Source organism: Polypterus senegalus, unplaced genomic scaffold, assembly GCF_016835505.1.
Source record: "Polypterus senegalus isolate Bchr_013 unplaced genomic scaffold, ASM1683550v1 scaffold_4167, whole genome shotgun sequence".
Lineage (NCBI taxonomy): Eukaryota > Metazoa > Chordata > Cladistia > Polypteriformes > Polypteridae > Polypterus > Polypterus senegalus.
The window spans coordinates 1-16053 of NW_024377369.1; the positions used below are offsets into that span (position 1 = coordinate 1).

Genomic DNA, 16053 nt, shown 5'->3' on the forward strand with positions numbered 1-16053 from the left:
GAATTGATGTTACTAGCACAGCATAGTGTAGAATATCACAGTGGCAACCAGAGTTATCCATCCATACATCCATCCATCTATTTTCCTAACCTGCTTACTCATGGCAGCTGGAACCTACCTCAGCAATTTTTAGGATTAAGGCAGGAACAACACCTGGGCTGCTGCCATTCCCATGCAGGGCAAATACAGACACCCATTCACTCATAACGGCCAGTTTAGCCCATTGTACCACTGTGCCCGTCACAGAGATAAAGAATATGTAAAGGACGTCACTACCCACATTAAAGAAGTGCAGTATACTTGACAAAGAGTGTCTACCCTGTCTTATCTCATATAGTTCCTCTCTGTTACTAGACCAGTTCGGCCTGTCACTGATCTGGACTCCCAGGTCCTTGTAGCGGTACACCGCCTCCACATCCACTGGTTCAATAGTGACCGGACCGCAGAGGCTCTTTACTGAAGTGATAACTATAAACCAATTTCTTGGTTTTGCTGTTGTTGCATCAGGAACAATTCTCATTACACCAAAAACGATGACCAGGTGTTACATTTATAGCCGAGGTGTACAGTGTGTGACAGAATGACATTATCCAATTTCTAAGGATGGAACCCGAATCCTGGTTTAGCAAACTGCTGCGAGACACTCTTATATCCAGCTAAAACTCTGTCTGCCTGAATGGGCCTACCTTTTGAATGCAGAATATGCAGTATTATCTGATCACATGGTCAATACACGTCCATGTAACAGCCAATGACATCTCTCTCTCTCTGAGGAGCAAAATGGACTCAAGTTCTGAACAGAGGTCCATAAATCCAGGATGAGTAACATTGATGGACAGAACTTTGCACCAGTGGTCAACCAAGGGGATAGACTTACGTGCACCCATGAAGCTAATTACAAAATCCCTATTCCCCCCCATAATAACCCTAGTGCCACCCTAACTAACTGCTCTTCTCTGTGTACTATAGCTAGACCTGGTCCTAAGGTGTGGCGGAAACTATGCTGAACCAATAAGGTGGCGTACTTGTTTATGCTGAGTTTGGACAAGGTTACCATTAATCCAACCCTGCTGAGGGACAGCAAGGACAGGAGGGAGAGAGATAGAAACCATAAGTAAATCATGCATTCACCTTCATATTGAGAGTCTTTGACTTAGCAGGTATAAATATGCTAGCATCCAAGAACACTTTGTGTAAAACCCTCAAAGTAAGTAAACGTGTCAGTAGCGCCCACAACCAGAAGGCACAACCAATGGTGAAGAAGGTGACATCCTGAACAAAGAAAAGTAATCATAATGAAAATCCTTTGATGTGTCTGGAGAAATCCGACCAGGAAAGGAACCAAGCAGCACTCACCTGAAACCATACACTTTGATTCTGATCATTTATTTTCTGAAATTTAATAGAAATGACAAATCCAGCTAATGTACTATGGTATTGGTGTTAAATGTAACTAAAGATTATAATCCTGTGAAGAATAATTTCAGCCTATTATGAGTTTATTACCCTAAATCAAGAAGGAAAGGGCATGGCAGTACCTCACACATGCAAGCATCACACACACACACACACACACACACACACGCACAATCTGAAATAGACAACTTGGTATGGTGGGAATTGATCTCTGAGCCAGGGTCAATGCTAGCTGCTGGGAGCAATTAAACACCACTTTCCAGGAATAGAAACTTCATAACCAGCCAGAAGACGTATCCATCTTAACTTCATGAATAAAAAATCAAAATTCATAAGTTGTGTGCCTTTTTCTATAAGAGAGGAAAGTTCTGTCTAAGCCAAGAAATACAACTGATAAGTCATGTGCCTTTTTCAAAAGGAGAGAAAAAGGTAAGCTAAGCTTTCATTATTTTATATTGTTTGTTCATATCTTTTGTCTATATATCTCTAGTCATATATACTGTATCTATACATTTGCATATATCCATCTTCTATTATCTCTGTGTTATAAATAAATTGAATTATTTTGCTCATTTTAACAAGCATGTCTGGGTTATTTGTGATAGCAGATTTTCAGCCATGTTTTGAATCATAACAAGGAAAGTGAATGTGTTAAGACTTTTTATGATTTATGAACCTTGTTCATAAATTGTACAGATCTCTTCATATTTCTGGTGTCCCAGATGGAACATGAAACAGAGGTCCTACACCCCATACCTGCATCAATTTGCTGTCCCGGTGTGGGAGTCTTATTGATTATTAATCATTAAAAAATCCAACAACAGGGCAAAGAGAAGGCTAGACAGGACTGCTGCTTGAGGAGCTTCAGAACCTGTGGTCTGTGGAGCAGATTAATCTTTGTCCGGGATCTTCATTACAGGAATACAGATTTAGACGTATACATCTTAGTCCAACAAACACAGGCTGGTTTTCCACATGTAAAATTGAAACAAATGTTATTTTCACATTGTTTTGTTTTTCACCTTTTAAAGGTACTTCAGAATGTACAATGTACATTATCATACATTCTTCAAATAAAAAACACCAATATGATTATTTCCAAGCTTCACATAGACCCAGAAACTTTAGTCCAGTTTAAGCCCCACTTCCCCATTGAAGTGCAGGACTGTGGGGTGGTACACGGCCACAATTCTAGGAAATTGAGTTCAAATTTTACTCTGACTGCTACCTGTCCAGATCTCACATCATTTCTTTGGTGTCTTAATGATATTTTTGATTCAGCTCTTCGGATAATCTTTTGAGTTGGTCAATCTATTACCCAAAATGGACCCTGCATGAGAGTAAAAGCATGGCTTGCAATTCAGTGGTTTCTGGTGAAGTTTCGATTCCTGCTTTACACTTGAAGCCACTGGATAAAGCTTCTGTTATAATGTTCTCACGGGCTCTCAAATTGGACTAAAGATGTTCTGAAAACTGATGTACAGATAATAATTGGTAACTGGAATGTGTGACTGTTTTCATGCCTTTGTTTTTACATGGTTACCTCATCTTAAAAGTATACACAGACAGAACTAAAAGGGATCCATCTATCTGAAAAACTGAAAATTGAAACAAGGATTGATATACAGTAAGTCATTGGGCATTTTGTGATATATTCTATTGGTAAAGATGTATTTTGATGTGAAAAAATCAAACCTCCATTTAATGGTTGTAACGTTGACCACTTATTATTGGCAAGGTTTATTTCCTGAAGCGTAAGAAGGTTTTACGCACAGGATTTCTGACTGAAAGATGTTTACTTCACTAGTTTCTTTCAATCACATTTAAAGACGTTTGGTACACAGTTCTCCAGCGGGTGTGTTAATTTGAACATGACGAGAGCTTGGATTTTCTGTGTATCATTGCAAAAAAGATATGACTTCTCAGCATCAGTTGCAGACCTCACTATTATTAGTCCACCATGCTTCCAGTGTGAAAGAAAAGAACAGTGACTGGGTATTTGTAGCGAAATGTGCGTTCGTCTTGTAACGAGTGACAGCCAGTCGTTTATGCGGTGCCATTTCCTTTTCTAGCCGTTCAGCGGCACATTCTCTCCCAGCGATAGCGAATGCCCTGCTAACAACATGTTTCTTTCGATATGTCTCGGGTTGACAGTGTCAATTTTTCCCACTTTTTCTTTCAAAAAAAGGGGATTTTGTAAAGGTAGAAAACACACTTGTTAGTCCTCTTGGGATGTACAGTGGGTTGATTGAGTCTGCACGGTTCTCATCGCTCTAATATTAGCGGCCGAGTCGCTGCATGTGGCTGAAACCTACAGAGAAATAGAGGTGTGTTTAACTGATCAATATGGCAGAAACCGCTCCAGCAGTCTCTCCGGCTAAGGCGCCAAAGAAGAAAACAAGCTCGAAGCCTAAGAAGACCGGCCCTAGCGTTTCAGATTTGATCGTGAAGGCTGTGTCGGCTTCCAAGGAGCGTCACGGGCTCTCTTTAGCCGGGATTAAGAAGGCTCTTAATGCTGGCGGCTACGATGTGGAGAAGAACAACGGTCGTGTGAAACTGGCTGTGAAAAGCCTTGTGAGCAAAGGATCTCTCATACAGACAAAAGGTACTGGTGCCTCCGGATCCTTTAAAATTAATAAGAAGCCAGCAGATACCAAGGAGAAAGCCACAAAGAAAAAGGTGGCACCGAAGAAGCCAGCAGCAAAGAAGCCCGCTGCCGCCAAGAAAGTGAAAAAGCCGGCGGCAAAGAAACCTGCAGCGGCCAGGAAGGCGGCTAAGAAGCCAGCTGTAGCTAAGAAAGCCACTAAAAGTCCCAAGAAAGCGAAGCCAGCTGCAAAGCCCAAAAAGGTAACAAAGAGTCCAAAGAAGCCGAAGGCATCTAAACCTAAAGCGGCTAAGCCCAAGACCGTGAAGAAGGCTGCACCCAAGAAGAAGTGATCCGTTTACATGGATTGATACATGTACATACGAACGGCTCTTTTCAGAGCCCCCATATTGTCGAAAAGGGCAGTTCTGTTTTGGCCTTCTGTTAATAGCCAAACCGAGAGTAAGCGGTCGTACTTCTACCACTTAAGTATCTTAAAATTAAGCATTAGCAATACCAGTCTAGGTACTTCTGACCGTGCAAACTATTTGTTCTTTGGCTATTCGTGTATTGCTCATAAAACGATATACGTTACGGTGGTTCTGTACAAATTCAAAGCCTGCCAGGGTGGAAAACAATATAAACGCTTCTTTTTAGTACAGGGTTGATCCATTGTGTGAAATGTGATATCGTCGGTTTTAAAATGAGGACATTCTCTTCGAAGAGAGACTTTCACACAGCCATCACACCATTTGCCTGTGGGTGTAGATGGGACTTTAAGGCGCAGTTTCTTAGAATTCGGCCAGCCTAGCGAGGTAGGTAATGCATTTTCTGAACTACTGCAGTAAGTGGCCTAAGGGAGCGTGAGCGCGGGGGACTTGTGTCCGTGCGACTGACTGCATTCGACCACATGCGTTTTTCGAATCGCTGCTATACAGAAAGTCCCGGCAAAGATCCATCAGTAGAGAGCAAACTTTTCACTCTTCTGGGTATTAAGCTTACTATTCACAGGACTATTGCTATAGAAAGAAAGGTTTATACAAGAAATCGTTCCTCACTTGTAGGTTTTAAACACTTTCTGCATTAATCAGTACAGGGTGCACAGAACAATGTTAAATATGGCACATAGGAAATTTCTCTTAGAATAGAAGTTGTGGTGGCTCTAAAAAGAGCCTTTTGTTCCACTTTCTCATGTGCCTGCTTAGGCGCGTTCCCCTCGAATGCGGCGAGCCAGCTGGATATCTTTAGGCATTATTGTTACTCTCTTGGCGTGGATGGCACACAGATTGGTGTCTTCAAACAGACCGACCAAGTAAGCCTCACTAGCCTCCTGCAGAGCCATGACGGCCGAGCTCTGGAATCGGAGATCGGTCTTGAAATCCTGGGCGATTTCTCTCACCAGTCTCTGGAAAGGCAACTTGCGGATAAGCAGCTCAGTGGACTTCTGGTAGCGACGAATCTCTCGCAGAGCTACGGTGCCGGGCCTGTAACGGTGAGGCTTCTTTACCCCACCGGTAGCAGGAGCGCTCTTACGAGCGGCTTTAGTAGCCAGCTGCTTTCGGGGAGCTTTACCGCCCGTAGATTTGCGAGCTGTCTGTTTAGTTCTTGCCATTTCACCGACCTTAATAGAGCAACTTCTTTGTTTACAATCGCACAATTGAATGGGGAATAAGCCGCACGAGGCGCATTATATTAAGATATCCGTGCCTTCTGATTGGGTGACAGAAAAGGGGCCGGCACGCTTCTTGCTCGTTTTAAAAGCTCGGCGCGTAATTTAAATGTTTTTCTGTTTCCGTGCCCTTAGACTATAATGACTGCTGCTGTCAACTGTTTATAGAAAGCCTTTACACTCCTTTAATTGTGATGTTTTTTCCCCTCAAACCCTATCAGTATGGGCGACCTAGGTTACGTGGCAGCCGAAGTCTATTCCCTCAGTCCGTCACCAAACATACACCTGGGCCAACCAATTAAGGAAGGAACACCTTGTTCTTCTTTTGGCTGCTCCCAATAGTGGTCGCCACAGCGGATCATCTTCTATATCTTCCTGTCTTCTACATCTTGCTCTGTCACACCCACCACCTGCATGTCCTCTCTCACCACATCCAGAAAACTTCTCTTAGGCCTTCCTCTTACATACTTCTCTGCCACTTCCGACTTCCTCATACAATTCCACAACTCCTGGCCCTCCCTATACTTCTCCATCAACATCCTCTGAGCAAACATTGCATCTGTGGTGCTCTTTCTTGGCCTGAAACCATACTTCTGCCCACTAATCATCACCTCTCTTCTTAATGTTGCTTTCACTACTCTTTCTCATAACTTCATGCTATGGCTCATCAATTTTATCCCCTTCTAGTTACTACAGCTCTGCACATCACCTTTATTCTTAAAAACCGGTATCAGTACCAGTGGTAGAAAGAGTACTGAAAATTTGTACTTAAGTACAGATACTATTACATTGCTGAAATAATGCTCAATTAAAAGTAAAAGTACTAGTGTTAAAAAGTACTTAAGTAAAAATACAAAGTACTCTTCTCAAAAACTACTCAGACTAATAGTTACTTTTTAGCCATTGATATTTAATGAATTATCAATAACCTCTGAGTCAAATTATAGAACCATGTACAAAACAGCTACTTCAAACATTTCTACATTAGTGATGAAGTATATGAATGAATCAAATTCAGGAAATTTGTGTTCTAAACAAATAAACATTAAACAGGAGTTTTGCCTGTAGTATGACCTTTTACCAGAGCACTGTAAACTAACAGCTGGGCAAAAGCCTTAAAGCCTTGGACATAACAAACATGTCTTGGACAGTTCACTTTGTGAATTTTTTGTTAAGTTTCAGAAAAAGCTCACTTTCAAAGTCTGCTTCATCCTCATCTACCTCTGCATCATTCTGTACCCCAAACAGATGGAAAGCTTTGATAAGGTTTGATCCACCATCAGTTGTCGTCCTTACAACTTTGTCTCTAATCTTGTATTGGCAATGAACATCATCAAGAGCACTAGCAATCATGTCAAATGTGTGAGACCCTCTCAATCTTTTATACGCTAGTGCTGCAGGTCTTCTTTCCAAGGACTCTTCCTCTACCCAGTGGCAAGTGACACCAAGGTAACTTTTCTGATGAGCTGGCCATCAATCAGTGGTGGCTGCAACAAATTTGGCTTTATCCAATTCTGCAATTATAGTTGTCTTCATGTCATCAGCAGTGTCACAGATTATGGTACGAACGGTGGACCTGGAGATGACCTTGGCATGAGTTTGCACTATGGTAATTCATTATTTGAAAGCTGGCTGTTCAACCATTGCAAATGGCTGTAGACCTTCACATATGAATGAAATTGATGATAAGGGGAATCCTTGTCCAAGGATTCTATTTTGTTGGTCTCCTACTGCCCTCTTGTGGACATCCCAAAAAAAGCACATATTGTCTTTTTTTTTTTAATTTGCTCTTGGCCAGTTAACAAACGTTTCTCCAGTCTTATTCCTGAGTACCTTCGATCAGGCCAAAGACAAGACTGAAGTTTTATCGCCAATTTGCATTTAGAGATAATAAATGGTGAAACTAGATACGGAAACACAAAAACAACAAATACATTAAAATGAATCAATGATATGGTGTGTACACTCTTTCACGAATAAATTGCTACTTTTAAATTATTTGATGTCAAAGTAGGGCTTAACCGTGTTAAGGTTATAGTGAACGTTTAGAATAAATGAAGCATTAATTTAGAAGTGAATTAATGAGCTAACTGGGTTATGAGACAAATTGCCTGTCAAAGACTAATTTCACCACGAGAAAATAAAAAACTTTACAGAGCAAAATAGTGTATCTTTTGTAGTCTGTTACACAGCATTCTACCTATTGTTGAAATATGAGAGTGATTGTCTGGTACTTACAGTAAAAATCTGAGAAATATACAACAAATGCTACAGGAGCTCACATATACCAGTATACTGTTGGACAAAATGAATGACCACAAGCCATATTCATCAGGGGACAAAATCAGAGCACGTTCTGGTGTTATTATAGAGCAGCGTTTCCCAATCTCAGTGCTGGGGGCACACTGTGTTTTCAGGTTTTTGTTCCAACCAGCTTCTGTTTTTAATTGGACTCCTGTGCTAATTAAGTAATGTGTTATTTCCCAAGTTCTGTGTTTTATGAATAATATAGAAATTAGAAAACTAAGTTTGGTAAAATAAAATTATATTAAAATGTACCAAGCAGTTACATGGGAATAATGTATTTTTTTCTTTTTAACAATATTTTCATCTTGATTATCATTCTACTTTTCTAGGTGTTCAAATTGTTTAATTAATTCATTATTTACTAATAAGTGGGTCTGATGCTAAAGTACTTGCAGCCTTTGATTATTCAGTGTTGTTTGCCTGCGTGTCTGCTCTGCTGGTTTTAAATTGTCATTAATAAGATACAATGAAGGGGAAAATATAATGAAATCAACAAAAGAGATTTAAGCATTTAAATCTATAGCAAAAGCAGAAATATTTCTAAATATCTTATAAATGTAAAAATCATGCTGCTGTAAGAAAAATAATACCAGCTAATTGAATGAGATCAGTGTTATCAGGTGTTGTCACTGATTAGGAATCTGGTTGGAACAAAAACCTGCAGCCACAGGGGTCCCCATGACAAAGGTTGGGAAACACTGTTATAGAGGATTTTTGTTGTCTTTGCTAGCTTTGCCTGCAGGGTTTTTGCTTCTTCTGGCATAAGAATATGCAGCACATCTGCTGGTAAGCAGTGTGGTGTATTGGCTGAGGTGCTCAACCTTTAGCGTCAAGAATGCCAATTCAATCTCTAATTTCAGCTCACTACTTGGCCGTCAGTAACTTCCTAATAATCTCCTTGTGCTTCAAGTATGAAGGTTGTAAGACAGCATTAGTTTTCACCTGCATATTCTCATGTTACTGTAAGAAAATAAATAAGATAAATAATGTGCTAGCTTATGGGATCCTGCCTGAAAATTATGAAGATGTGCCAGTCTTCCACAGGTGGTCTTCCAAAGCCATTTTATATGTAACGTCACCAACACTTCTGTTTTACCTGAAAGCACATGGCTTCTCCGCTTAGATGGAACGATCACATAATGTACAAGATTTGCTACAAATATTACTCCATCTCTTTCAATTTGGCCTCTAATAAATTTGTTGTTGTCCAGTGTTTCTAAAACATTCAGCCTTTCTCAGGATGTGAGTACCGATGTCTGCTCCTCCTCCCTTATCATGTAAAATGATCACCCGGCTTACTTGTTCTCACCTCCGTTAGCAGAGTGTGCCTTGACACTTCAATTTCTAAAAAAAAAACCAGAATGTTACAGAATCATTATAATAACCTCAAGGTTATGTTCCACTGAGAATCAAAGGCTGTGCTTTCTAACTCTGCATATGAATCTTGATTTTTCTTTGAGCTTTCGCTGAATACATGGCAGAATATTTAAGGCTTAAGGCTTATTACCTTTCTGCTGCTCGGTGGGCTTTATTCATGTGGCTTCCTGAATGAAGCCTCGATGTTTGTTTTGATGTAGATTGAGCTCTGTACCATTGACTGCATTATACATGTGCATGCACTGAAGTGAACGTCACCAAGGCATTCAGTTTGGAATATCACAGAGAGTAACAGTGGATCACATAGAGATGTAGGGTGGGAGTCTTGGGGTTTAAGATACAAATCCAAAAGAGTTTCATTAACACCCAGTGTCAGTGTCACAGAAGCTTCTAGCAATTAGAACTGTGCCAGCTGGAATGCTGTGCTTAAAGTTTTTTTGATGCTGATCAGCAGACATGACCTCTCCAGTGCATTGCTAAATATTTAATAATAAAGTGACAGAACTGAGGTTCTCCTCATTGGTACAAAATCAACTTTATCCAAAACTGATCATTTTTCATTTGTTATTGATAATTCCTCTGTCTCCACTTCCCCACAGGTTAAGAGTCTGGGTGTCATCCTTGACAGTACTTTATCCTTTCAGTCAAAATTCTCCTACTAACTTTTAAGGCTATCCACAACCTTGCCCCTCCATATCTGTCTGACCTCCTCCATGTTGCCATTCCCTCCCGTACCCTTAGGTCCTCTTCCTCCATCCACTTGACTGTCCCCTTCATCCGTCTGACTGCTATGGGGAGCAAAGCTTTGGAACTCTCAACCACCCGAGCTTAGAAATATTGAATCATTTTCACTTTTCAAATCTAAACTTAAAACTCATTTGTTCAAGACTGTTTTTTCTCTTTGATTACAATTGCTCTGTCTGATTTTAACTTTTGTATTTTACTTTTGTTTATAATCTGCGTTTTATCTATTGTTCGGTGTCCTTGAGTGTTTAGAAAGGCGCCTACAAATAAATAAAATGTATTATTATTACTAACACATATGGCATATTTTAAATGGTCACTTACTTACTCAAAAAGTGATGAGCAGCATATGATCCATTTCCATCTACAAATCAATGCTGATAAATTATAAACTGTCATAGAGCAGAAGAATTTTGCAAATGTGTATCTCAGGCCATTAGTCCTCATATCCAGTTTATGCCAATAATCTGACTTCAGACATTTGATGAACAATATATTGTTGTCTCTGACTTTTTCATGACTTACCTAACCTTTCTAAAACTATGATCAGGGCATTAAAAAGTAATGTTAAGATAATAAAAGCGAGACTTCTTTGTACAATCAAAAAAAAAACTGCAATTTGGTAATTTAAAAGGGCAAGAGGACATTTTTGTCATTGAAAACAAATGGACATTAAATAAGTGCACAATTTAAATCACGAACTGCTGAAATTGTAAGTAAGAAGATGACGAAAAAAGAGGTAACGTTGAAGAAAGCGTGAGTGAATAATTTATTTAGCAGCTTTCAGAAGGCCCGTTGATGTACGATTACTCGTGACGGATTGGATGCTTCGTATAAGGGACTTGAGCTCGGAAGCTGATAAGCAAATTCAAAACGCGGTTTGCGAAAAGCCCGCGCAGACGTTTCCTCTGCTGTGTTCGAGCAGGTCGTCTTAGTGCTCATATCAGGCGATGGACCCACGCATGAAAGAAGCATTTGGTTAATTACAAAATCAAAGGAAGATGTCTGGACGAGGCAAAGGAGGTAAAGGTCTCGGTAAGGGTGGCGCAAAGCGTCACCGTAAAGTGTTGCGTGATAACATCCAAGGTATTACTAAGCCTGCGATCCGCCGTCTTGCTCGACGTGGTGGTGTGAAGCGTATTTCTGGTTTGATCTACGAAGAAACTCGCGGTGTGCTTAAAGTTTTCTTGGAAAATGTTATCCGTGATGCCGTCACTTACACAGAGCACGCCAAAAGGAAGACGGTTACTGCCATGGATGTAGTATACGCATTAAAGAGACAGGGTCGCACTCTGTATGGCTTCGGAGGTTAAGCGACAATCCAGGTGTTGTAAACCAAATCCCCCAAAGGCTCTTTTCAGAGCCACCACGTTACTTTTGAGAGCTTTCCTTGCAGTATTGCATACAAAATGGTACAAAGCGGCTTTTGGGTGGTTTACAAAAGAACAGTAATAAGGTGCTTTTGCACGAAACAAACCTTTCCATTATCTTTACTATAGTGATGGGAAGTTCGGACCTTTGAGTCTCGTTCAGTTCTGTCAAGAACGACCCATCACTACTTTAACCGACGAACGGGGTAGGATGGCCGATATGTCTATAATCGGACTAGTGACGTGTCGTTCGCGAACGAGTCGGCTCTAAGAACCGATGCTTTGAAGCGAACGAGAGGAGCCGAAGCTTCAGCTGCTCCTGCTCAGCTCTGCTGAAAATCCATTCGGCATTGACGGTACTTTATTTATATGGGCACACAGAACATTTGCTCATAATGCCGGCTCGTTCACCAACGACACATCGGACTAGGATCGTACCACTATGTGAAAGAAGTGGGGCAGATGCTCCGAAGACAGCGAGTGTTGGTACAGGCCAGGTACACAGTCGACGAGCCAGATTTAAATGCAAGCGCATCGTGAAGAAAAAAAAGTAAAGAAATGAGTGAAAGCCGAAAAAGCAGCAGCATCTGGCTGCATTTAAGTGATATTGGAGACTGCAAAGCTAAGTGCAGAATTTGTAATATGAAAATATCCGTTAGAGCAGGGTCAACAACAAACCTGCACAGACATAGGCTATAAGATCCACCCACTCATCCGTGCAACTGAAGGAGAGCGTGCCCTCTCTCCTGCCATCCACTGACCCTGGAAAAGAGACAAGTACTTCTGCTGCAGCATCCACTGTCTTACCGAAAACTGCAGGTATAACACGGTCTTCAGTTCAAACCAAAATAAGCACATTTATTCCAAAACAAATGATGCCAGACAAACAAAAAGTGCCGATGAGGAGCTGGCTAAAATGATAGCTTGCGACTTTCACCCATTTTCCATCGTGGAGGACAGAGGATTTACAACTTTTGTACAGGCCTTAAACCCCATGTATGTTCTCCCTAGCAGAAAAACGTTGTCCCAAACAATTATTCCACAACTATATAACAAGGAGTGTGCATTATGGCAAGACAGAGAAAAAAAAAGCTTCAGTTTGCCTTACAACTGACTGTTAGACATCCAGAACAGCATGTCTGTCACTTGTCACTTTATTGAAAACTTTAAGATGACATCCTGCCTTCTTGACTGTTTTGAGTTTGCTGAGAGACGTACCGCAGAGGAGCTACTAAGAGTGGCAAGTAAATGACAAAGCGTTGTGCTGTGTTACTGATAATGCAGCAAACATAACAAAAGCCATAAAAAATTTGCAGTGGACTCACAATTCATGCCTTGCACACACAATAAACCTGATAGTTAAAGATGTGTTGAAACCAGCTGTGGACAAGGTAAAGGCTATTGTAGAGTTTTTCCATAAAAGCACAATTGCCACAATGCCAATGCTGAAGTCTTTGCAACGCCAGATGGGGATGCCAGAGCTAAGGCCCAAACAAGAGTGTGCTACAAAGGTAGGAAGACTTTGCATTGTCGCTACATCGGTCCCTTCAAAAAGAGTCTTTTCAAAAACAGGACAAATAATCACAGAGAGGAGAAATCACATCAGCCCATCTAAGCTGAGGCATCTGGCATTTCTGAATGCCAAACTGCCCTAAAAACTTTTATTCAGAGTCATAGTGTTGTGTTGTTGAGTTTGGCCTTTATTTAATTTGTTTGCTGTGTTTGCGTGTTAAGTTGTTCATTTACAGCTCTCATTAAAATGTTAAACAATTGACATATTTTTATACCTTTTTTTTCCATTACAAAAAATAGTTACATGTCTGAAAACAATGAATAAGAAATTATTTATACACAAACTATTCATAATTGCTTAATTAGGCTAAAATATAAGCATCCAAGTGATAAACGAAGAGCCATTCGGGAACCGTAAGAGCTGGCTCTTTAAAGGGAGCCGAAGCTTTGAAAAGAGCCGAAGTTCCCATCACTAATGGAAAACCCAACAGTGCATTTGTATTTTTAAATGACACCTCGGCATGCCAGCTAATCGATAAGCATTTCGAGCCGGAAACTGACAAGAAAAAAAAGGAGGAAATGGGAGTACGAACAAAATGTTTAACGGATTATTGTGTTACTGCTGTGTCCCTAATGTTCCTCTACACTCGTACTGTAAAGATAAATAAGCAGGACCTTCCTATCGAGCCATCACACTGGTTCCGTAAAGGAACAATAAAGTAACATACTGGAAATATTAAAATAACCGCCAAAGCCCCGCGTGATAAAAATACCAAGGATCGACATATGAAAACTTGTCGTTTGATTCAGAGGGAATCTCAACAGATAAAGGCTCCAGTGTGAAAAGATGGGTGGCTCTGAAAAGAGCCGTTGGTGTTGATGAACGTATCGCCGTAGCTTACTTGCTCTTAGCTGGTTTCTCGGTCTTCTTGGGCAGAAGGACGGCCTGAATGTTAGGCAACACACCACCCTGAGCGATGGTCACGCCACCCAACAACTTATTGAGCTCCTCGTCGTTACGCACAGCCAACTGCAGGTGGCGAGGAATAATTCTGGTTTTCTTGTTGTCGCGGGCAGCATTCCCAGCCAACTCAAGAATTTCAGCGGTCAAGTACTCGAGTACAGCAGCTAAATAAACGGGAGCACCGGCGCCCACACGCTCGGCATAGTTGCCTTTTCTCAAAAGCCTATGAACACGGCCGACCGGGAACTGCAAACCAGCTCGGGAAGAACGAGTCTTAGCCTTGGCGCGCGTTTTACCACCGGTCTTTCCTCTTCCAGACATTTTCAAACACACAATACTGTTCTTTACAATAAAATGATCCAAGTCCCCGGTGTTGTGCTTTTATAAAGGAGCCCTTCGGCTGCGGTGGACTCAACTAACTGACTGCTGATTTGCTTGAATTTTTACGTCACTCGGCTGACAGCGAATCCGAGGCATGTGACGCTTCCAAATAGATATTGCTGCAAACTGAGGTAAAGTAGGCGTGTCTTCTCATTTTCGACTTCAACTTCAACCACAATTCTGATAAGGAGTACAGCGTGCATATTTTAGTTTTTTATTGTGTATACGTTTATTTTTTATTTGCTTTTATAATACACGTCTCTCTTCCTGAATTCCCTTTCTCAATTTCAATAGTTTTATTTGTTCTTCCTTTTTGCAATACTTTCTTTGTACGTTTGAATTCTGTTTTGACAGAAACGTTGGCCCTTTAAAATTCTTCGTCATTCAAGGTGATATGAGGGGTAAAAAGATGAAGCCTTCGAGCACACACTGAATCCCCACGCGAGCGATTTTGTCACCTCTCATAGTAGAACTCAAAACTAATTGAGCTCCTTAGATAAACTCTCGTTTATTTCACAAAGTACAATACGAACCGGCAAGTAGAGCGCTTGTTAACTTCAGTAAACGAATTCTGTATTCTTGCATTTTCACACAATAAAGTGTTGCTCCAAATGATTGGCACTGCCTTCTCATACTACTGCCTCATTCATTCCTTCATTTCTGAGGAAGTTGTCTCTTGCGATTGTATGCAAGTTACTTTGTGCTGTCTGATTTTGTAAGCTTATAGTGATAACCTGTATTGTATCCGCCATGCGCAGTCATTTTTCTAGAGCAGGTAGGGGGCACTGCATCATATAAGGGAGGAAAAAGAAAACAAGACCTTGAAATGCGCCATCAAAAACAGACAGCGACATGCAAAAGTGCGCGCCCAAAGTTTGTCCTGTTCGTTAATGCAACGGCTGTGCCTGAAAGAAGGGAAACAGCTGCGTGCCTGTCATTGGTGCCTACGTGTATCCCTGTGGCGCGTCTAATTTGCATGTCTCGCTATAAAGAGAGACACCCCGGGAGTTGCGTCATTCAATTGCTCGTCTGTACCGAAAATAACAATGCCTGAGCCAAAAGGAGCCCCTGCCCCGAAGAAGGGCTCCAAGAAAGCCGTTTCTAAGAGCCAAGCGAAGGGTGGGAAGAAGCGTAGAAAGTCCAGGAAGGAAAGTTATGCCATTTACGTGTACAAGGTGTTGAAGCAAGTTCACCCTGACACTGGCATCTCTTCTAAGGCGATGGGAATCATGAATTCGTTTGTGAATGATATCTTTGAGCGCATCGCCGGTGAGGCTTCTCGCCTAGCGCACTACAACAAGCGCTCTACCATTTCTTCCCGGGAAATCCAAACTGCTGTGAGACTCTTGCTGCCAGGCGAACTTGCAAAGCACGCCGTGTCCGAGGGAACCAAGGCAGTGACTAAGTATACCAGCTCGAAGTAAAGAGCAAGGCTCTTGTTTAACACCAACGGCTCTTTTCAGAGCCACTTACCTAATCCAAAAAGAGCTCCGTTTATCTAATTGTGTCGTGGATGCCGGTTGTTTTTTTACAAATGTTCTCTGGCTGAGTCCCCTGAATTATCTGGTCGTTTAAAGTCTCTTCCCCTGCCATACTCCACAGTGTCAAATGCCTCTCGATTTAGGCGCCTAGTGAGACTGCGGACCCAAGGGATTGCTTTCATAAATCCTATTAAATGTGTCCGATAAATTTCCATATTTAGCAAAGGATTTTTTTTTTTTTTTGTGAG

General features: G+C 41.2%; 5 protein-coding genes across 5 annotated transcripts; 3 read left to right on the plus strand and 2 right to left on the minus strand.

The window, feature by feature from the left end:
* Positions 1 to 3713: 3713 nt before the first annotated feature.
* Positions 3714 to 4406, plus strand: LOC120519304 (histone H1-like). Its single transcript, XM_039742430.1, has one exon. The coding sequence runs from the start codon at positions 3763 to 3765 to the stop codon at positions 4351 to 4353; it is 591 nt and encodes a 196-aa protein (XP_039598364.1). The 5' UTR covers positions 3714 to 3762; the 3' UTR covers positions 4354 to 4406.
* A 741-nt stretch (positions 4407 to 5147) lies between these two features.
* LOC120519305 (histone H3) lies at positions 5148 to 5703 on the minus strand. The gene has a single exon (XM_039742431.1). It carries the CDS (start codon positions 5610 to 5612, stop codon positions 5202 to 5204), a length of 411 nt encoding a protein of 136 aa, XP_039598365.1. The 5' UTR covers positions 5613 to 5703; the 3' UTR covers positions 5148 to 5201.
* Positions 5704 to 11059: 5356 nt separating this feature from the next.
* LOC120519303 (histone H4) lies at positions 11060 to 11443 on the plus strand. The gene has a single exon (XM_039742429.1). The coding sequence runs from the start codon at positions 11099 to 11101 to the stop codon at positions 11408 to 11410; it is 312 nt and encodes a 103-aa protein (XP_039598363.1). The 5' UTR covers positions 11060 to 11098; the 3' UTR covers positions 11411 to 11443.
* Positions 11444 to 13829: 2386 nt separating this feature from the next.
* On the minus strand, positions 13830 to 14421 carry LOC120519306 (histone H2A-like). Its single transcript, XM_039742432.1, has one exon. The coding sequence runs from the start codon at positions 14262 to 14264 to the stop codon at positions 13878 to 13880; it is 387 nt and encodes a 128-aa protein (XP_039598366.1). The 5' UTR covers positions 14265 to 14421; the 3' UTR covers positions 13830 to 13877.
* Positions 14422 to 15330: 909 nt separating this feature from the next.
* Positions 15331 to 15794, plus strand: LOC120519308 (histone H2B 5-like). Its single transcript, XM_039742433.1, has one exon. The coding sequence runs from the start codon at positions 15371 to 15373 to the stop codon at positions 15746 to 15748; it is 378 nt and encodes a 125-aa protein (XP_039598367.1). The 5' UTR covers positions 15331 to 15370; the 3' UTR covers positions 15749 to 15794.
* Positions 15795 to 16053: the final 259 nt, after the last annotated feature.

Excerpts from the sequence above, each read along its gene's own strand:
- LOC120519308 (XM_039742433.1), top strand. The coding sequence starts at position 15,371 with ATGCCTGAGCCAAAAGGAGCCCCTGCCCCGAAGAAGGGCTCCAAGAAA.
- LOC120519305 (XM_039742431.1), bottom strand. The coding sequence starts at position 5,612 with ATGGCAAGAACTAAACAGACAGCTCGCAAATCTACGGGCGGTAAAGCT.
- LOC120519303 (XM_039742429.1), top strand. The coding sequence starts at position 11,099 with ATGTCTGGACGAGGCAAAGGAGGTAAAGGTCTCGGTAAGGGTGGCGCA.
- LOC120519304 (XM_039742430.1), top strand. The coding sequence starts at position 3,763 with ATGGCAGAAACCGCTCCAGCAGTCTCTCCGGCTAAGGCGCCAAAGAAG.
- LOC120519306 (XM_039742432.1), bottom strand. The coding sequence starts at position 14,264 with ATGTCTGGAAGAGGAAAGACCGGTGGTAAAACGCGCGCCAAGGCTAAG.